Source organism: Oryzias latipes, chromosome 16 (assembly GCF_053564925.1).
Source record: "Oryzias latipes strain Hd-rR chromosome 16, Olatipes_Hd-rR_3.1".
In the NCBI taxonomy this organism is placed as follows: domain Eukaryota; kingdom Metazoa; phylum Chordata; class Actinopteri; order Beloniformes; family Adrianichthyidae; genus Oryzias; species Oryzias latipes.
The window spans coordinates 36,153,988-36,174,376 of NC_136252.1; the positions used below are offsets into that span (position 1 = coordinate 36,153,988).

The 20,389-nt window shown below is 50.9% G+C and overlaps 3 protein-coding genes across 12 annotated transcripts; 2 read left to right on the top strand and 1 right to left on the bottom strand.

Moving 5' to 3' along the window:
* Positions 1-231: 231 nt before the first annotated feature.
* bnipl (BCL2 interacting protein like) lies at positions 232-7,374 on the top strand. Of its 2 annotated transcripts, none has more exons than XM_004085064.5 (10): positions 232-370; positions 2,034-2,114; positions 2,882-2,949; positions 3,638-3,889; positions 3,973-4,167; positions 4,244-4,346; positions 4,413-4,544; positions 5,123-5,209; positions 5,297-5,395; positions 6,057-7,374. In XM_004085064.5, exons 1-10 carry the CDS (start codon positions 342-344, stop codon positions 6,079-6,081), a joined length of 1,071 nt encoding a protein of 356 aa, XP_004085112.1. In that variant the 5' UTR covers positions 232-341; the 3' UTR covers positions 6,082-7,374. The 2 variants fall into 2 exon arrangements, with proteins under 2 accessions (XP_004085112.1, XP_011491748.1); XM_011493446.4 differs by lacking the exon at positions 232-370 and adding an exon at positions 959-1,123.
* Positions 7,375-9,516: 2,142 nt separating this feature from the next.
* LOC101163138 (thioredoxin-interacting protein) lies at positions 9,517-13,863 on the top strand. The gene is made up of 7 exons (XM_023963988.2): positions 9,517-9,938; positions 11,150-11,225; positions 11,310-11,457; positions 11,551-11,763; positions 11,839-11,985; positions 13,147-13,419; positions 13,504-13,863. The coding sequence occupies exons 1-7, from the start codon at positions 9,674-9,676 to the stop codon at positions 13,549-13,551; spliced, it is 1,170 nt and encodes a 389-aa protein (XP_023819756.1). The 5' UTR covers positions 9,517-9,673; the 3' UTR covers positions 13,552-13,863.
* Positions 13,864-17,168: 3,305 nt separating this feature from the next.
* polr3glb (RNA polymerase III subunit GL b) lies at positions 17,169-20,334 on the bottom strand. 9 transcript variants are annotated; one of them, XM_004085065.5, is made up of 8 exons: positions 20,160-20,334; positions 19,033-19,180; positions 18,585-18,714; positions 18,438-18,506; positions 18,304-18,360; positions 18,101-18,189; positions 17,901-18,026; positions 17,169-17,832 (listed from the first exon to the last, which is right to left on the bottom strand). In XM_004085065.5, the coding sequence occupies exons 2-8, from the start codon at positions 19,135-19,137 to the stop codon at positions 17,746-17,748; spliced, it is 663 nt and encodes a 220-aa protein (XP_004085113.1). In that variant the 5' UTR covers positions 19,138-19,180; positions 20,160-20,334; the 3' UTR covers positions 17,169-17,745. The 9 variants fall into 9 exon arrangements, with proteins under 9 accessions (XP_004085113.1, XP_011491749.1, XP_011491750.1 ...); XM_011493447.4 differs by having other exon boundaries at positions 17,901-18,035; XM_011493448.4 differs by having other exon boundaries at positions 17,901-18,035; positions 20,124-20,318.
* Between the last annotated feature and the right edge of the window lie 55 nt (positions 20,335-20,389).

Genomic DNA, 20,389 nt, shown 5'->3' on the forward strand with positions numbered 1-20,389 from the left:
ACATCAGCAAACGTCTCAAGGGTTCGGACTCTTACTTTGAAAGAGTGCAGTTGTTTAGTGTCTTGATTTTCAAAATAAATCCTCCCAGACGCATCACCTCTGCCTGTGATTGGTGGATATGATAAAGGTGCAGGTGCAGCTGCTGACTTACCTGTCTGCTTAAGGCAGCTGAGTGTTGTCCAATCAGAGAGCAGCTCTGCTGGGAAATGCGGCCAAACCTGTGTGACGGACGAGGAGAGGGAGGGCGGGCGGGCGAGTGCCACAGATGCAGAGTGGAACTGTAACAGCGAGAGAGCAGACATCCAGGAGGTCAGAGCACGCCGTGACATCACTGTGACATCATGAGCTCCTCCGCTGGACACACACACAGGTAAGATGAGAAAGAGTGAGGGGTTGAGACCCCACCGCTGGTGTGTGTTTGTGTGTGTGTGTGTGTGTGTGTGTGAATGCATGAATACACACACACACAAACACTCATAGACTTCCTCTTCCAGACCACAGTTGGTTCATGGTTGTGTTCTTGGTGATGAAACTGCTTCTTCCTGTGTGTCAGTGAAAGCCTCTCAGCGTTGAGTCTGTGGGTATTTGGGTCCAGACTGGAGGGTTCTGGAGGAGTTCTGGTCTTTTTACTCACTGTAAATGGACCCGGGTTCAACCTTTACCTTAGTCGTATTAAACGAATAAGGGGCTCAGAACTGGAGTTCATCTACACTCACTGATCACCTGGAAGCCCCCCCCCCCCCCATCCTGGTGGGTCCGTGAAGCCTCCACAGAACCCTGACCCGCCGTAGACAGCTCAGGTTCTGATTGGACTGTGATGTGCACACATACACACAGAAGTGCTGAGCTGGGTGTGTGAGCCCAACCACAAACAGAGGAACAATAGAGCTCCGCCCCTTCTCAGGTGTGTCAACAGCTGCCTAGCAGGTCTGTTCACCTGAACCTTATGTGAAAGCAGGAGATCCCGACCGGACTGCGTGACGTGACAGGTGGGGTCATGTGACCCGCTAGCACTGGAACCGACGTCTGTGTGAGGAACCACGTCTAGTTCTGCAGTGCTGGAACAGGAACTGGGGTTTTCTTCAGGGAGGTGTTTGGACCTGCCCCCCTTGGATCCGTTACGGTGAGGATCTACAGATCCACCTGAGAGCAAAGCTTTTGTTTCAACTTCATCCTTTGTTCATTTATTTATCCTGCAGTGAGCCACAACATTTTAGGCTTTATTGTGGCCAACTCTGTTGTTTGTGTTAGAAAGTGAAGTTGCCTTAGAGAAATATTGATATAGATATTTTGATGGTAGTTTAATTCTACTTTCATGGTCTTCTTTGCGTCTCCATTTTTGGTTCAACACAAACATCAGTAATCAGATGATCTGTTCACCCACAAATGATGCAGTTCCTCTAGAGACCACCAGGGGGAGACTCCGTACCTCTGCTTTCAACAATCTTCTGATGTTCTTCACTACATGGATGATGGGTGAACCCCACCCAGGTCCAGGATGGATTTGTCCCGCCCAACGGCAATGACTGCAGTGGGCGGAGCTAACTGCAATCAGACCCACATGTGATCTCTGACCTAAACATTGTAAATCCTGGGACAGGCTTCTTTAGGTTCAGGAGTTTGTGTTTAACCCTTGTGCTTTCTTAGATGACCCCCCCCCCCCCCTTCCATTGAGGTGTTCTCCCTACCATGACAAAGGTGGATAAAGGTGGAAAGATTTCATGTAATCCATGGACACCAGTGAAGATCACAAATCATTGAAGAAAAAAGGTTCAGAGCACTGTCTAGTGGGTCTAGATGACCCACCTCCCAATGTTAACGTGTCTAGGATAGAACAAGGGTTACATTAACGTTTCTGTTTCCTCTCAATTCATCTTTTTCTGACAGGAAATCAGTTCTTGTGGAACCGGTTCTATGGTTTCTGGTTCTGGTCCAGCTTCTCTGTTTGGTTTTCTGATGCTGAACTGATGAGTGTGCACGTGCACCTTTATCTGTACGTGCACACAAACCTGTTCACAGCATGTTTTCTGCAGAACTGCTGCCAGCTCGTCCCACCCCCCCGACATCGGGGACATGGAGCTGAGGGAGGAGTGGCAGGACGATGGCTTCCCCAGGTACAAACTCACCTGTCCATCACTAAGCAGGGGGGTTGAAGGTGTGTTGGTTACTCTATTGGTCAGAATCAACATTCTAGCTCTGATTCTTTTTAAGATCTTCTTCTTCCTCTTTTTTCATATTTTCTCTGTAGTTCAGGTTCTAAACTGACCAATCAGAGGCCTCACTAAAAGTAGGCGGGGCCTGCTGGCCCCCACGTCCAACATTTAAAGCATTTGATTGACAGATTTGGTGTAGCCCACTTTCTAGTGGTGGGGGTGTGGCCTTCCAAGAAGCTCACTCCTGATTGGTGAGAGTGGTTGCCGTAGGAACGATGACTTAGACAGACTGAACCAATCACTGCTCACTGACCACATCTGGCTCCAACGTGGCGGCAGCCGTTCTGTAAAAATGGCAAATGAACTTCAAGTGGTTGGAGCCAGAAATGAACCAGCGTCCTGGCGGTGGGGGGTGGGGCTTTGGAGGAGTGGGGGGGTCCCACTCAGTCAGTCCAGTTCTGTGATACAGTCAGTGGTTTAGACTGAGTAGATGCTGAAGCCCATCCACTTAACCAATGTCACAGCTGATGTCAATCGAACGACCACGCCCCCCCCCCCCCTACCTCAAATGCAGGGATAAAAACAACAAAAGTCAAAAAGCTTGAAAAAAGTCTAAATGACTTCAGGGAAGTGAAAATCTGAGACTAACAGGCAAAGCGAGTTTCTCCTCACAGATTGTGTCACGGTCTGAGATCCTAATGTGGAAACGCTTTGGGTTTGGGTTTCAGACCGCTGCCAGAGGAAGGCGACCCTCTGGAGGAGTCAGAGAGTCCAGCAGGAGCCAGCAGAGACCCTGGTAAACACATCAGCCTCTTTCAAATGACAATCAAATCCACCTTTCTAAAGTTCTTTTTCTTCACATCCATTCCTCTGAGGCTTTAGCAGGTAGAGGCGTCTGACAGAGTAAAGGATTCCTGCAGCGTGTCGGCGCTCAGGCCGTCATCATGACAAGACAAAGTCTGACCTCTAGAGGCGGGGCTAATTCCAAAAGCCTCTTTAGATCCACACACAGTGTTTACATTAGGATTTGTTACTGTGTCGTGTACAGTGGGGCAAAAAAGTATTCAGTCAGCCACCGACTGTCCAGGTTCTCTACTCAAAAAGATGAGAGGCCTGGAACTTTCAGAATCGCCAAACTTCAACTATGCCTATTGTCTGATTTTTGATTTATTAATAAATTCCATAATGTACAAATAAATTCCTCAAAAATCAGAGGATGTGATTTTCTGGATTCTTTTGTCTCATTTTGTCTCAGTTGGGATTAAAGTTCCTCTCATGTTGTTCAGTGGCAGAACCTGGACAGTCGATGGCTGACTGAATGCTGTTTTCACGCCAACGTCTTCATGAATGTTGGATCTGAGAAGGTTCAGTCGTCACTGAGGCCCCGGGGCCCCCGGGAGCCGCATCATCATGGGCCGGTCAACGTAGCACCAAGAAATGTGTGACCAAATGTGAAAATGTTTCTGCACCCTCTGATCCTTTAGCTCCACCCACCAGTCTGACTCTGTCAGGAGGCGTTGGGGGCGGGGCTAAAAAGCGTCTCGTGGCCCCAACCCTTAGCCTGACCTTGAACCAGCGGGACCCGCAGGACCCCAGCTGCGACAGCTTCTCTGCTGCTGCGCTCTCAGCCACAGACGAAACGCCGTCTCTGGACATCAACTTAGACGCCCTGGAGACGCCGTCAGGCAGCGAGACGGGAACGCTGCCTGACGGCGTGCATGACCTGGAGTGGGAGGGTGAGTCCGGCAGGGAGACGGGGGGCAAAGGTCAGAGATACACCTTTCTTGGGTTGAGACGCCATCTTTCCTCCGTGACACAGATGACCTCCCGCGGACCGGGAAGGGCAGGGCTGTGGGCGTGGCCTGGAGTCCGGCTGAGCCCTCAGAGGGTCTGATGGAGCTGGATCAGGTGGACAGTAAAGGGCGCCGCTGGCGACGGTTCCGCGTCTCTGGACATGAGTTTCACGTGAACATGAGCGTGCTGGAGCCGTACCTGCAGGTCCTGTCGCATGGAGGTGAGATGGTCCACCAGAGACGCAAACGTCAGGACGCTGGAGACGTGAGCTCTGACCAGACTCCTCTGTTGGTCAGGTTACTATGGAGACGGGATGAACGCCATCATCCTTTTCACCTCCTGTTACCTGCCAGAGAACACGGTGGAGGACTACGGTTATGTCATGGAGAACCTGTTCAGGTGAGGTGTGTCCGCTGCTCTTTATCTGCGTGCCACGGCGTGCTACCATCCACCTGTCTCCTGCAGGTACATCGTTGGGACTTTGGACCTGATGGTTTCAGAGAACTACATGCTGGTCTACCTGTGCAGCCTGGCTCCCAGAAACAAACTACCTACCATCAAGTGGCTCCATCAGTGCTACACCTCCATTGACAGAAGGTATGATGGTTTTCCTCACCTGCACAGCCGTGCTGGGTGGGGACCTTGGTTCTGATAGAAAACCAATTCCTCCCCTACCCCTCTGGTTTCTCCCCACCCCGACATGTAGCCCTGCTATCAGAGAGTTATGGACCAACAGTGTCCTCAAATTTGGACGTTACTACCACTGGATGACATCATCAATAGTCGCCGGTCATCTACATTGGCGCGTAGCTAAAACCATCGGCTTCGTAGTTTAAGTCGTGCTAAAACAAAAACTCAGTACTGACATCTAAATGTAAACGTCCGTGTTTCAGAACACACCCACGTGAAAAAAAGGGTTTCTCTTTCTCACCACAGCGGAACACGGATCATCTATTGGCGGAGGGATATCTAGGCTGAAGTCACTACGGCTCCGCCTTAAAAAAAACAAGTCTGGACTCCAAATACCCCCACCATCGGCGGGGTAGGAGGGGCTGGAGGGGTAGAATTCGGATTGGGCCCAGCTGTTTTCTGTTTCCACTCCCACAGAAAAGCCATAGAAGTGATCTGGTTACCATGACAACACGGGTGATGTTAGTGTCGCGGTGTGTGTTCAGGTTGAAGAAGGACCTAAAGGGACTTCTGGTCGTCCATCCCGCCTGGTACATCAAGGCTCTGCTCACTCTGGTCAAACCCTTCATCAGGTCTGCAGCACACTCACTCAGAACCCCCCACACTGTGTTCTGCTGACGGACCGTCTCACCTGAAACACCTCCACCTGCCGTCCACAGCGACAAGTTCAGCAAGAAGATCACTTTCATCCACAGTCTGCAGAAGCTCTCACAGTTCATTCCCACAGAGCGACTGCAGATCCCGGAGGCCATCCGACAGTAAGAACCCCGACCGTCCGCTCCACACCTCTGCTTTAGTCCAACCCTGAGGGGCAAATCCTCGTCCTCTCTCTAACCATCCTCCTCTTCCTCCATTCATGAGCCTCCTCTTTGGTTTTCTGCTAGACCTCTTTCCTGGTGGATCCACCCTCACCATCAAATCGTTGCAGTTCCTCCTGTCAGCCGGTCCAAACCAGAATCAGTCATTCTGTGGGTCAGGAGAACCGTTCTGGCTCTGATACAGTCTTTTACTTTTTTTGATGATCCTCACTTTAATGATAATCTTCTGTAGTTCAGGGTATAAACTGACCAATCAGATGCCTCAATAAAAGTAGGTGGAGCCTGCTGCCCCCCAGCTGGATCAGGTCTCCTAATCTGGAATGAAGGAACCAGATCAGGTCTCCTAATCTGGTTCCTTCATTCCAGATGAAACTCCAGGTTCCTTCCTCTCAGCCTCCATGATCTCTTTAGCTGGAACTGTCCAATCATAAAGTGGGTTTCATCTTGCTGCTCTGACCTTCCCCTCTTTATCTTCCTCATCCCCTCCACTGGGATCTGTTCTGGATCTTGGTGAAGCAGAAGGTCTTCTGTTCCTCCTCAGTGGTTCCTGGACCGTCTGGACTTGAACGTTTCCAATGACGCTGATGTTCTCCCTCTACAGGTATGATGAGAAGCTGAACAGATGACAGACGCTCCACCAAAGGCCCCACTGCTCCCTGGAAGGACCGTCCACACCATGTTCTTGTTCTAGTGTCATCGATGGTTCTGAAGTCCTTCTGACTCGGGTCAGGGTCTGGACCATGACGTCATGTGAAGAGGGCGTGGTCTTTTTGTGTGGAGATCCTGGTCTGTCATGTTTTAAGACCATGAATGGTCGTGGATGTTTACCCGTAAATACACTTGGAACACTTTTTGCTGCACAATCTGGTTCTGCTTGGTTGAACCTGGTTGTGGCTGTCCGTCTGGGCTTGTCCTGGATGTGCACGTGATGTCCACCAGGTTCTGGGAAACACGTCAGCAAGGATCAGGATCAGAGTCTAAAGTCAGGATTTGGATCTAAATATTAGTCTGTGATAGCAACCAGGTCTGGATCAGGATCTGTCAGACTTTGCATCGTCAGACCTCTGGTCTTGGGTCCAAATCTTAATCCTGTTCTGAACAGAGATGTGGGTCTTGGTGTGGGATCTGAGCTGAGTTGGGCCTGCTCAGATAAGGGGTATGTGGACCTGTACCCTGTGTTTGGAGGTTTGTCGGTCTAATCTGGATCTGATCCAGTTCTGAGTCAGAATAGGACTTTGATTTTGAACTGGGTCTTGCTGTTGGGTTGGTTCTGGATGTGGATCCGTCTCTGGATTTGGTTAGTGTTCCCCAGTTCATTCTTTTGGATGTTTTTGTTCTGAAACTGGTTCAGGCGGTTCTGCTGCTCATCCACCTCTGTGTCTTTGTCTGGAAACTCTTTGGGTTCTGTTCTGTGACGGTGTTGTCTTCAGAAAATCAACTCGTGATGTCTTGATTCAGATCAGGTTCTGTATTCCGACGAGGTTCCGGATCATTCCAGAATCTGAATTTCCTTTGGGTTTTAATCTGGACTGGGTTCCTCATCCCGATCCAGACTCAGGAGCACCAACAGTCTCTGTGGTCCTGTTTCACTCTCCAGGCCATGAAAGCCGTTACCATGGTAACATTAGCCCTCCAATCAGCTGAGTGAGTTCAAATGTGATGTGATCCAGGTGCATTCTGGTGTCCTTGACTCTGTGGGAGGGGTCAAGAGGAGGACAAAGAAGGTGGTGGGAGAGAGGAAGATGTTCTGGAGTGTGAAGATGAGGAGCAGAGGAAGGACAGAGGCACATCTTTCAGAACAATCTCCAAAACCTGATGAAATGACTTCCTGGACATCGGGAACATCGATCTTCCTGAGGAATCAGAAGGGGGCGTGTCTTCATTAGAACATAAAAATAAAAACAACCTTTTTATCCGAAGTGGTGAACGTCTTTGAAATGTTGTTCTGACCCGTTTACAGAACTGAAAGAAAATCCTGGTGAGAAGAAGATCCAGTTTGTAGATTCAGTTCAGACAGAAAAGCAGCTTTATTGATTATCCAGTTTAGAATAGAATAGAATGGCTTTATTGTCCGTGTGCATAGTACAATGAGATTTAACCCTAGTGCAGATCATTGCAATGAGGCCAGATTACCCATAATGCCCGGTTTTGCTGTAGACTGAAAACATTTGGGTTTAAAAAAAAAAGATGAAGATCAGATGAGGATCACACTGTGTTTCCAGCAGAAGGTTAAAACTATCTAGAGAATATTTTTGGATTTAAGTTTGACAGAAAGTTAGCAAAGACAGAGATCTGGATCATGAGGAAGAACCTGCCCTCACTGGAAAATATTTCATATATATTCAGAAATATATTTTAATATACAGTAAAAGCACTGCAGTGTTTGGATGGACAACTTATTTTTAGTTAGACTTATATTTTTAAAGTCCATTTTAGTGCAAACTAACTATATGAATGTTATATCTGATGAAGATGTTCTTCTGAACTCAGCAGAGTCCATCGTGGTGTTCCACAGGGCTCTGTGCTCGGTCCAGTCCAGTTTCTTCCATCATGCTTCCATCAGCTGCCCTCATGCAGCAGCAAACATGTCCATCCTTCTGCTGATGATACTCTGATATACGGATCCATTCAATCAGCTGAAGTCTCCAGTTCTCCAGACTTCCAGCAGGTTCACATTGAAGGACTTGGATTCTACTGTTCTTGTCCTGAACTTTGATCTAACAGAGGCTGATGTTCTTGGACCTTCAGGGATCCACTTGGTACCAACAGAATCTACCTGGACCACATTGAAGACCAAAAACTCTCCCACAAGTCCAGATTCTAGAACTTTCTTTTATCTCAGCAATATTTCTAGGATCAGGAACACATTTCTCTGAAGAACAGAGAAATGTGTTCCTGTGTGTTCCTTCAGGATCAGACTGCTGTCCTTTAATATCATCAAGCCTTTAGGACTGATCTGGAACCCTTCAGTGTTGAATATGCTTTTTACTTTATTGCTGCCTATTAAAAAAGAACATGTTTATATATCAGTTTTTCAACATTTAAAGCTATAAAGCCGGCATGTCTAAAAAATGGTCAGTGGTCAGTTTTAGCCCCGCCCACCACCCTTGAGGGGGATTCAAGTATTGCCAACAGTAGCACTATAAGAGCAGAAAAGCGGTTCTGAAGTCCTATAAGAGCTGCTAATTCCTGTACAGATTCATCCTGGATGGTTCTCCGGAGAACACAGACACACAACCATGTTACAGAGACAGATCAGAACCATCAGAGAACCTCTGAAGAAGGTTTCTGGACTGTGGAGGAAGCTGGAGAACCCACACATGAACCAGGAGAACATGCAAACTCCACACAGAAAGTTGGGATTTGAACCAGGAACTTCTCGCTGTCAAGTAAGAGTGCTAACCACTACACAATGGATCCAATGTCAATCTATATTTGACCAGAAGGTGGCAGCAGAGCTGCGGTCACCCTGAAACATCTGCAGACAGGAAGCTGGATCCTGAAAACCCAGACCGGATTTTCCAGATGGGTGTTCTGGTTCTGGTTCTGTTTCAGAGGCAGACAATGTTTGATGACTTTGTGGTTAAATCTCTGATCGAAAAACGCTGACAGCTGATGGATCCGAGTCAGAAATCCTGGATCTGCATTCATGACCTGAACCAGAATTTGTGCAGAACCTGCAGACAAAGACACCTCCTGCAGGTAAACATGCTCGTGCACGCCGGTGTGCACGAGCATATGGTGGAACCCTGACCTTGGGTCAGAACCAAATAACGGAACCACTCAGCTGTTTTTGTATCTGTAACATGTAATGCAATGCCCCCCCTCCCCCCCGCTTTCCTGGAGAAGGTTTGATCCCCTCTGAGGACCACACCTGAGTCCCTGTGGGGGGGGGGGGGGGGGGGGCAGCTGTTGTTTACTTCGCTTCCTGGAATGTCAGACTCCAGACCCCCCCCCCCCTCCCCGTGAACCGCCATAATTGGCGTTTCACGCGCGCTCTCGGCATCCTCATTGGTCAAGGACTCAGACTAGCCAATCACAGAGCCCCCCCAAGCCTCCGGGCCGCTGTGTTCACGCGGCGAGCACGTGCAGCTCACTGTAGCTGGGTTGACCCCCCCCCCCCCCCCCCCCGGTGATATAAAGCGGGTCTCCTCCCCACACACCCGCAGATCCCCGCTCGTGCACTCGCATTCATCTTGTTCCGGTTCTGATTCGGTCATGGTTCTGACTCCATCCAACAAGCCGCGGCTCTTCCGGTTGGTGCTGTCGAACCCCCTCCGCCCCTTTTACAGCAGCGGGGACAAAGTGTCCGGGCTCGTGCAGCTGGAGGCGGCCGCCCCCTGCCGGCTCGCGCGCCTCCGGGTCACGGCCGCCGGCTGCGCGCGCGTGGAACGCCGCGGGGGAAAGAACCGGCGCCGCGTGCAGGAGGTGGAATACCTGAGGTGTGAAGAGGACCTGCGGCTGGAGGAGGAGCTTAGTGCAGGTGAGCCGCAAAACGCAGAATAATGAGGACATCAACATCCCAGCAATGACGTCATGCACACAAAAGGCCTGACGTTCTTCCTGACCTTTGACCCTGTGTCTACAAATCCTCAGAAACCTGGTTCTGCTCCAACCTTTGGTTCTGAAGCTTAGCAGCAGTTCTGCTGTGTCGTCATAACGACGCCGTTTCTAGGGCATAGTTTCTGCAGAGCGGCAGGAGTTCATTAGAAATTCACCTCTAAGTTTTGGGCGACTGTTGGCATGGAGTCAGCCTGCCCCCACTTCCCATCATCCCTTTATTTACTCCCTCAGCCCCTCACACGCTCAAATATCACAGCTATCCGGTTCTGATCCAATTCCAGCTCAGACCAGGAAAACAAAGACATTCATGGATCTGTTTGTCTGACAGTGGATGATCAGAAAGGGGCGGGGCATGGAGGCTGAAACCCCGCCCACTGTAGCTCCTACATCAGGGCTTCTTGGATAGAACAGTTTTAGTTCTCCATCATCAGAAAACACAAACATGTTAGAAAAAACACAGTTAGTGGATCTTTAATCCATTTTTCTCTTTATTTTCTAATATTTAATCCTAATTTTCTGATTTGGAAAAGGAACGTTCCTAACCAAATCTGGAGTTTTGCCTTTCATCTCAACAATAACTTCAGAATAATCTGGATTAAACAGACATGATTCCATCTTGGATGTGGATCGGCGGCTTCACAGATTTTCCCAAAATTCCTCTGCATGATCAGGCTTTCATGGCTCTCTCGTTTTTACACGTATGTTCTCATCACATGTTTGCTTTGGAAGATCATACACATGAAAACTCTATTTTCACCTCTGACCCCCCACCTGTACTCATGCAGCTTTGTGGGGGCTTTTAGAACCAATCAGATGGAGAGACAAAGCTGGAGGTCATGGAGGGGCGGGGCTAAAATAACCGCGTCTATGATGACATCATCAGAGGCTGAAAAACATGAATATAGATTCATGTTTGCTGGTTCATGGCCCCCCCATCACATCAATCTCTATTTCTTGTTTCCTGTTGGCGTTCCCTCCCGGCGTCGCCACAGCCAATCAGCTTCAAACCAAACTTTATTCATAGAACACTTTTTGGACAACAGAACCACCAGAAAACGATTCCAATAAAAAGGTAACATTCACAGAGCGGCTATTTTGATGAGTGATTGATCAGTCTGCCCCCCCCCCCAGACTCAGAGAACTGCTTCCTGCTGCCCCCTGGAAAAACCTTCTCCTTCCTGTTCGGCTTTGAGCTCCCGCCTCCCGGGTGAGTCCGTTCATCCCTGCCATCATCATCATCATCATCATTTCTCCTTCTCTGACTGGGTCTTTCTGCTGGACCCCCCCTCAGGCGCCTGGTGTCGTCCTACAGGGGGAAGTTTGGCTCGGTACGGTACCACATTTTCGCGGAGCTGCAGCGGCCTAACCAGCATGCATTGCACTGTGAGCAGGAGTTTGAGGTGCAGGAGCCAGTGGATGTCAATCAAACCCACCTGCTGGTATGAAGCCCAGAACTTCCTGTCCAGTTCTGACACTCAAACATCCACCAATGAGGAGGAGCGACCAAAACCTGGTCTCTGCTTTTGCTGTAGAGCCCGGCTGCTGCCTCCACGCAGAAGAAGGTTACCTGCATGTTCATACCTGACGGACAGGTGTCCATCAGGGCTCAGATTGACAGGACGGGGTACTGTGAGGGCGAGGGCATCCAGATTCATGCTAGCTTTGAGAACACCTGCTCTCGCATTGTTGTCCCGAAGGCCGCCATCATCTGCAAACACTCCTACGCCGCCAACAGCTGCACCAAGGTCGGTTCTGCGGAACCGCAGAGTAGAGCCGTCGTGGTTGAACTGGGCCCTGACATCTGCTGTTTTCCCACTCAGGAGTGGCGCCAAAAGCTGTCCGCGGTTCGAGGGAACCCCATCATCTCCGGCATGGGTGACATGTGGCAGGGGAGGAGCATCAGGGTCCCCAAACTCCAGCCCACGCTGCACGGCTGTGACATCATCAAGGTGGATTATGCACTCATGGTGAGTCTCAGGTGATGTCCTCAGACACATCAGAGGGGGGTTGGGTGGGGGGCTAACAACACAGCAGGTGATGAGGGATGAAAAATCCCCCATGGGGAAACGCCGTGGTCAGCGTTTGTCCGGAACGCTTTCCTCTGTCCGACCCGAGAACGGACGACCCGGCGCTGTCGCTGACCTGAAGGCCGCTGACCTGAAGGCCTCTGACCTGAAGGCCGCTGACCTGAAGGCCTCTGACCTGAAGGCCGCTGACCTGAAGGCCGCTGACCTGAAGGCCGGTGACCTGAAGGCCGCTGACCTGAAGGCCGCTGACCTGAAGGCCTCTGACCTGAAGGCCTCTGACCTGAAGGCCGCTGACCTGAAGGCCTCTGACCTGAAGGCCGCTGACCTGAAGGCCTCTGACCTGAAGGCCGCTGACCTGAAGGCCTCTGACCTGAAGGCCGCTGACCTGAAGGCCGCTGACCTGAAGGCCGCTGACCTGAAGGCCGCTGACCTGAAGGCCGGTGACCTGAAGGCCGCTGACCTGAAGGCCGGTGACCTGAAGGCCGCTGACCTGAAGGCCGGTGACCTGAAGGCCTCTGACCTTCAGGTTTGTTTCATTCTCATGGGGTTTTCCAGCTGACGAGCCCCAAAAGCATAGAAGCTGACGTGGGACGACACCTGGATGAAGGAGAACGTTCTTCCACTCAGAAAAGGCCTGAACGGTTTCTAGACTGAAGTTCACCGCCTGTCAGGCAGATGGCGACAGAGAGCTCAGTTCGGTCGCTTCACCCGTTCCCACCGGACCTTTAGCTTCAGTCTTTCCCGTCATTCTTCGATCATTGATGCAATCAACGTGATTCCTGCTGAATGTGAACCAGCGCCTGAACGGGGGTAGAGTCCCGGGAGGTCAAAGGGGAGCCATCCGCTCCCAGGACTGTCTCCAAACAGACCCCAGAATGAGCACCAACGATGAACCGGAGACCTCTACCAGGTCCAGGTCTCAGGAGAACCAGCAAGTCTCAGCACTCGGTCGGCTTTTTTCCTGACTGCTGAAGCTCGGCTTCATCGTTTTTTTGTTTAGTGCCTCTGGAGCCCCCCTCTTTGTGACTGGGCGCTTAAAAAAAAAAAAGACGCCAGCCTTCATGACCTCTTGACCGACCGGCCACACCCCTCCCCCCCCAGATCTACCTGCACATTCCTGGGAGCGAGAAGCTGAGCCTGGAGCTGCCCCTGGTGATCGGGACCGTCCCGTTCAGCAGGACCAGCAGCATCAGCAGCCAGGTGGGCTCCACCTGCAGCTGGACGTCCTTCCCGTCGTCCCCGCCGAGCTACAGCAGCTTCCAGCACACGCCGCTGCTCCACGACTATGACGGCGATGAGGACGACCACCAAGACAGCGGGCTCTTTATGAGAGCCCCTGAAGTCTGCTACCCGCCCCCCCCTTCCTATTTGAAGGTGAGACTGCCCCCCCACTCAGGTCAAAGCGACACAGCGAGGAAACGTTTGTGAGTCCTTCGCTGTTACTGTGCTCTTCTGCAGGTGAACCACAGCCTTCCGACCCCCCCACAGGAGCTTCCAGTCTTTTGAAACAGCCCTAGGATCCTCCCACCACCATGACATCACTGACCTTTTGGGGGAGGGTCTAAACCTGAGGATAATCTGTCCGTCATTCCACGCTTTTGTTTGAAGATTTCCTGCACTTCTATTCATGACTCAGCAGTTTTTTCCTTCACTTCTGTGACTCAGCAGTTTGTTTTTTATTTCTCTGCATGTTTCACATGTGATACAAACTTTTCGGTGTTTTATTGACTTGTATAAGTGAGACAGCAGGACGTTCCAGTCTGTAAATAAGGTTTTTGTATTTTTGTATTCTGGAATAAAGCCGTTTGGCCCCCCCCATTCTCTTTCACTGCATGGCGTACGCGGGACGGGGTGCGCGGTGGAGCAGTGGTTAGCACCTTGGCCTCACAATGAGAAGGTTCAAATCCGGGCGCTCTCATCCGCCACCCAGGCCAGGGCCAGCAGGACCCCCACGGGGCCCCCAGAGAGCGGAGAGGCATGGGGGGGGGGACAGAGAGTGCAGGCGCCAGCCCAACCAGTGGAACAGCCCCCCCGCCACGAGGTCCCGCCCCCGGAGAGCACCCCCACCACAGGGACACGGACACCCCCAGGCTCAGGTGTGATGTGATCCCCGGCCCCCGTCTTGCCAGGCCCTGGTGCCCCCTCCAGGGATGGGGTAGGGGACAGATGGTCAGAGGTCCCACCTTCCTTGTGTGTGTGTAGGAGTGTATATTGTGAGGGGTGAAGGGTGTGTGTACCAAAGGGTGCAGTTAAAACCGGTGGGTGGGGCTCTGAGAGGATTGCTGGAAGTGATGTCCAAGCACCCCCCCCCCCCCCCCCCCAAGGGTCAGTTCAAACTGCTGTTTGCATTTTTCAACAAACCCTGAAATGATCCACAAATCCTCAGAGGAACGTCTGAGACGTGGATTCAGAGTTTGAGTGTGAGAATCTATTCATTTCAGATCTAATACAAATGTGGAAACATTCAAACAGGTTTTCCTCTTTTCTATGAACCATTATCAAAGAAGAAGTAATTGATCTGTTTGATGATCAGCAGTTGAAGAATGAATGTGCTGCAACTTTGTCTTTTCTGTTTCAGCTTCTTGGAATAAACATTCAACAAATGGAATCAAAGTGTTTCGCTGCATTTAGTCTTCAGACACTTTTCCCATTCATTGGGCGGAACCCAAAATGGTTTCACACACTAGACTGGCTCCCCGTCCAGGTGATCAGAATCAGGTGTCCTAATCCCTTTACCTGCCACAGGTGTCTACGATCAGACATGCAGACACAAACATTTGTGACAGAATGTTCCGCTCTCAGTGAATTCCAGCGTGGAACTGTCACAGGACGCCCCCTGTGCATCAAATGTCCAAAGTCGTCCTCAGAACAACATGGAAGAGTTTGGGAGCAACAGCAGCTCAGTGGTCGACCCCGTGACCTGATGGGGAGGGGTCAGAGGATGCTGAAGGTCAAAGGGGTCACAGACTTTCTGCAGTCAGTTGCTGCAGAGCTCCAGACGTCATGTGACCTTCAGATCAGTCCAAGTCCAGAACGCAGAGAGCTTCATGGAACGGGTTTCCATGGCCCAGCAGCTGCACCCCCCCCCCCCCTTCCTCCCCCACCATGACTGAGCACCAGTGACCAAAGGTCCACGAAGAGTCAGGCCTTCCTTCTCCACCGGCATGAGTGTGTGACCTCACCAATGACCTTCTGGAAGAAACACTCCTGAACCCCGTGGACAGCTGAAGCTGCTGCTGGAGGTGGATCCACATGAACTCCACAGGTCAGTGATGTCACTGCAGATGGGGGTCCAGGCCGGTGACTCAACACTTTTGGGAAAATGAATTTAGTGAGAATATTGAGTCTGTTTTTGGAAGAGTAAACACTGAGAATGACATTTCAGATCGGGTTTGCTAAATGCACAGAAACCAACACAGGATCCGCCTCAACCTGATCCAGGATTCAATCCAACCTTTGAAATACCTGACAGCGGAATTTAATACGGACTGGATCACCAAATCTGAATCCTGATTTTCAGGGTCAACTTCGCTATTCGACTGTCTCCTGTGCTGCCGAGACAACAGACTGTCCCCATCCTGGGGTAAATAAAGCCTATCTCATCTGGAACATCTCATTTCAGATCAGGATCCAATCCTGGAGCTCAGAAACGGGATGTCTGGTCTGACCGGATCACGGGCTTTGCTCTGTGGCTGTGCAGAGGCGGGCGGCATGGCCTCCATGAATCCGTTTGCTTTGAGGATTTCCTCTCCTCTCCTCTGTGCCTTGGCTGTTTTCCACAGACATGCTGGTGCATAAAGTGCATCACAGCTCCAGACTGACCGATGTCTGCAGCAGCTGAGAATAAACCAAGTTCATGGAATCAAAGCTTTATTTAAAGGACAACAGTTCTGCCTCAGACTCAGATGGAGAGTTCTTGGAGCAGAAATCAGATGAAACATGAGACGCTTTGAAAGCTGCTGTTGCTCCTGGACCGATGGTAGGATCCTGTCTGCTGCAGACGGAGCTCCAGGATCGGGGACTGAGCAGGAAGTTCTGGGCCGGCCCGGCCCGACCCTCTGGACTCCAGTCTGGGTTCAGGTTTCCTCTTCTTAGAAAGATGTTCTGGTCATTTTTAGTTTGTCCTTGGCAGAAACACTGAAGCGTTCTGATTCTTAGCTCCACCCCCTCAGGCGTCCATCAGGTACCCACCTCTCAACTGTACGACCCCACACATGCTGGGGGGGGGGGGGGGGGGGGGGGGCAGTTACATGAGCAGCTATGAAGTCAAATGACTGGATTTTGGTTATCTGGGTCATGCAAACATGGTGACACTTAAAGTCGCCCACAGGAGCCGGTCTAGGGTTCAGCAGCAGAACGGACCGGGTCGCTCGGTCCAGTTTGGGATTAGCTGACTCCAGCAGGGGGTTCTGGGAAAGTGGAGCAAAGGTGGTTCTGTTCTGGGTGTGCGCCTCATGTCCTGCACATCCAGGCATTTCATGTTACAGCTGAGCTCAACACTGAGCGGCTCAGGAGGCCCTGATTGGCTGAGAACAGCATGGGGCTCACAAGGGGGCGGAGCTTTAGGCCCTTTTCCAGACGTGGATCTGCAGGATCAGCAGGGCAAAGGTCACCACTGCTCACCTTCATGAACAGTTCTGCCCACACAGAACCAGATGTTCTGAGGCGGAGGCCCGTGCACGTCACTGTGGGGAATCTTCACTACCCTCTTCAGACGTTTATGAAATAAAGCATCAAATTCTGACTGCAGTAAATCTAAGACAAACTTGAAACTAAAAATGGATGAAGTTTGGTCACTAAAATCCTCGTTTATTTCGTCTCGTTTATTTCGTCGTGCCGTGAGCAGAGCTGTGACTCAGCCAGGAACCCGTTTGTCTGGAATATCAGAGCCTCCATGTTCTGGGTTTTAGTTTCTGGTCTTTAGCTTTGATTTCTAACATGTCATGTTGAGCTTTGACATGCTTTAGTGTTGAGGGGTTTGACCTTCAGGGCCACCGTAGCTTTGAGTACAACCACACTTGAAAGTCCATCCAGACGCAGCCCTGAAGCTTTCAGCAAATGTTCAGACAGAGACGAGAAAACAACTGACACTAAAGTAATCCATTCACACAACAAAAAGAAAATGTGTTTATCTAATTGTGGATTTATGGAACAGATTGGATGAAGGTTTACAACCAAAAGTTTACATGTATTCAAAAAAACCTACAAGAAGTCACTAATAGATCTGGATGAGGCCAGAAAGGATTAAACAAAAACTGTCACTTTAGCACAGTCTCCATGCAGAATAGTACCGTGAACGTTTTGTACCATCTGTAAATAGTAATGCGTGTATTAAATACGTACACCATCAGGTTTTGTGAAAAGGGGGGGGTGGAACACTCCTTTTCAAGAACACTCTATTATTTTATGTCTTTTAAACCACCATGTTGGTTTTGTGTTTGAAATGAAAAACTAAACTGAAGCTTTCAGGCTGACGTCACCTCCTGGAAGCAGAAGCTCCAGCGCCAACAGTAGGTGGGACGTCGGCCCCCCCTGGTGGTGAAGTATGGTACGGCCCGAAAGGATCAAACGTCAGACTGTTGGCTGCAGGTCGACACACGAGGTCACGTGACCGTCTGTTTATTGGAGCAGCAGGTGACACCAGGTTGGACTGCCTCTTCAGTCACACGCGTGCACGTGGCGTGCACGTGCAGCAGCTGCTCAGTAAATGGCCTCGTCCATGTTGTCGTCGCTGTCGCCGCCGAATTCCTCGCCGTTGTCGAAGTACGACATGATGTAGTCGGTTTCCTGCACAGAGGGTCCAGTTAGACCTGCAGAGCCTCCGTGGTTCTGACCCAGGCCTGCTGACCACGTACCTCCTCCAGTTCTTCCTCATCATACTCCTCCTCTGCCTCTGCTCCCTCCTCCTCCTCCGGCTTCTTCTTCACCCCTCCCTCCTCCTCCTCTGAGCTCTGCTCATGCTCCTCCTTCTTCTCCAGGGTCTGCAGACACTTCCATTAAAGCCATCATCATCATCATCATCATCATCATCAGAGGTTCTATAGAAACCCTTCACCTCCAGTTTGAGCAGCACCTCCTCTTCCTCCTTCTTCTTCTTCTTCTTCTGGACTGGCACAGAACTATCCATGGTGCTGAAGGCCAGACCTGAGGGAGACAGCAGCTGATGCTCACCCCCCTGAGTAATCTGATTACTGCTGATGAATACTGTTCAGACGAGTCAGTAAGGTACCCAGAGTACTGAGTAATGGGATTACTCGCCTTCTCTGACTCTCCTCCTGATGTGGACCTGCAGCTCTCTGGGGAATCGTCTCCAGTCTGAAATCCAGAGACGTGCAGACATGAAGGTTCTGATGGCGTTTTCATTGGATGTTACCGTGGTAACGGCGTCTCACCCAGGTTCCAGTCCGTGAGGCTGTTCGTCTGCTCGCTGCTGTGATATTTGTCCGAGTAGCGCTGAACATCTGCACAGGAAGAAAGCAGGACTTTCAAAATAAGACTGCGTGTGTGTGTGCGCGCGTGTGTGTGTGCACGTGTGTGACCTCGCTGTGCTGCTGCTGGCTTGATGAAGAATGGCAGATTCTTCATCACTCCTCTAAAATCCTGCTTCAGGGCCAATAGATACTCTGCTTCTTCTCCACCTGCCAGGGGGAGGGGCTTCTGCTCCATCACCTGGACACCAAATCCACCAACTTCAAATCCCAGAATTCAGTGCTTCAAAATCAGCGCATTACCCCAACTGTTGGTGTCAGAGCAGAAAAATGTCAGAGCTCCTCTTTCCTGCATCTGTTGTTTGTTACGGTTCACGTCGAGACGATAAATGTCTGCCTAACGTAGACGTCAGTGACATCCCATAATAACCCACAAGGTTCAGAATGACATGAACAGCTTTAACAAACAATGAAAACAACAACAGAGGGATTTCATTCAACCAAAAAGAATAACACTTAAATATAAATGAGGGGTTTTCCTGGTGTGGGCGGGGCTTACAGGAAACACAGGCGTGGGCTGCTGAAGTCCTGGGGGGAGACCTTCTCCCCTGCTGATGCTCGAGTCCGTGCCGAAAGGCCTACGGCCCCGCCCTCGTCCCGCCATGGCTGGTCCCCCTCAGACAAAACCGGACCGAGCCAGAACCGCCCTAAAGACACAACAGGACCCCACTGTAAATCAGGATACGTCCACGGGGTAAGCCCCGCCCCTGTCACACAGCCCAATGACCACTCCCCCTTTTCAGGTCAGAGGGAAGCGCATCAAGGCCTTTCAGGTGTGTTTGATCGTTTTCGGTTGTTCCTTCCATCCCCTCAGAACCTGATGTCATGTAGCGTCTGTTCCAGCAGGTGGCAGTATACAGGCATTTCCAGAGGAAAAAACGGGAATAAACCAGTGACTGCATGTGGGAACTGGACCGAGTGGCCCCGCCCCCTAGCGTTCCAAACAGGAAAATCCCGTAGACATCTACAAACGGCTGTTCCTCAGTCGTTCTATGGGTCAGAGGAACCGCTCTGGATCTGATTCTTTAGAACCTCTTCCTGATAATCCTCATTTTTCATTTCATTTCTGTAGTTCAAGGTATAAACTGACCAATCAGACGCCTCAATGAAAGTGGGTGGAGCCTGCTGACCCTAACCCCAAGTTTGACTGATTTCTGTAACCTGCTTTCAAGTGGGTGTGGCCTTTCAACAAGCTCACTCCTGGTTGGTCAGTGTGGTTGCTATAGAAACGATGACTCAGACCAACTCGGACCAATCACTGGCGGCGGCGTTAAAACGGCGACTGAATTCTGCATTGACTAGATATGGACTAGGAATCGGATCCGTCTCGACAGGGAACCATTCCAGCCCTGATGACGTATGTGATGATGTCACTGACGACACTGCAGCATGTGGGGCCTAAGAACCCACGTTTGAACCCCTGCTTCCTGATGACGTCACGCCTCTCTGGTCGCTGTGGTTCTGAGCTGCTTTCAGAGAAACGAGGAAAATGTTTTGGTTTTTGATTCAGGGGCTTCGGCTGACGTCATCAGCCTCATCGATCAGGCTGATCGTGAAGCTCCATCAGAACCCTGCGGGCTCCCTTCTGACCTGGGCTCGCGCTCGGTCGGGTATGACTCCTCTGACCTGTTCCCGCTTTTCCGTTACGGCTGCAGCTTAGTGCGCGCTCCCGCGGCGCGCTCCATGTTCGGTTCAGACTTTCACAAACTCCACCACGAACGGTTGTTTACCGTCCCCGGACCTCGCTTTACAGGCGCCCCGCCTACTACCCACCGGAAATGTCCTACGGCAGTTTGCGCGCGCTTGCATTCTGCGTTGGGCCGCGCGTTTCTGCCCCCTATCGGACAGGAGGACAG

What these genes read in the sequence shown, in the direction of transcription:
- bnipl (XM_004085064.5), top strand. Translation starts at nt 342, where the DNA reads ATGAGCTCCTCCGCTGGACACACACACAG. An exon ending in GCATGACCTGGAGTGGGAGG is followed by an intron (nt 3,890 to 3,972) that starts GTGAGTCCGGCA and finishes TCCGTGACACAG; the next exon opens with ATGACCTCCCGCGGACCGGG. An exon ending in GTCATGGAGAACCTGTTCAG is followed by an intron (nt 4,347 to 4,412) that starts GTGAGGTGTGTC and finishes TGTCTCCTGCAG; the next exon opens with GTACATCGTTGGGACTTTGG.
- polr3glb (XM_011493447.4), bottom strand. Translation starts at nt 19,137, where the DNA reads ATGGCGGGACGAGGGCGGGGCCGTAGGCCTTTCGGCACGGACTCGAGC. An exon ending in CAGGAGGAGAGTCAGAGAAG is followed by an intron (nt 18,190 to 18,303) that starts GCGAGTAATCCC and finishes TGTCTCCCTCAG; the next exon opens with GTCTGGCCTTCAGCACCATG. An exon ending in ATGAGGAAGAACTGGAGGAG is followed by an intron (nt 17,833 to 17,900) that starts GTACGTGGTCAG and finishes CCCTCTGTGCAG; the next exon opens with GAAACCGACTACATCATGTC.
- LOC101163138 (XM_023963988.2), top strand. Translation starts at nt 9,674, where the DNA reads ATGGTTCTGACTCCATCCAACAAGCCGCGGCTCTTCCGGTTGGTGCTG. An exon ending in TTTGAGCTCCCGCCTCCCGG is followed by an intron (nt 11,226 to 11,309) that starts GTGAGTCCGTTC and finishes ACCCCCCCTCAG; the next exon opens with GCGCCTGGTGTCGTCCTACA. An exon ending in TCAATCAAACCCACCTGCTG is followed by an intron (nt 11,458 to 11,550) that starts GTATGAAGCCCA and finishes CTTTTGCTGTAG; the next exon opens with AGCCCGGCTGCTGCCTCCAC.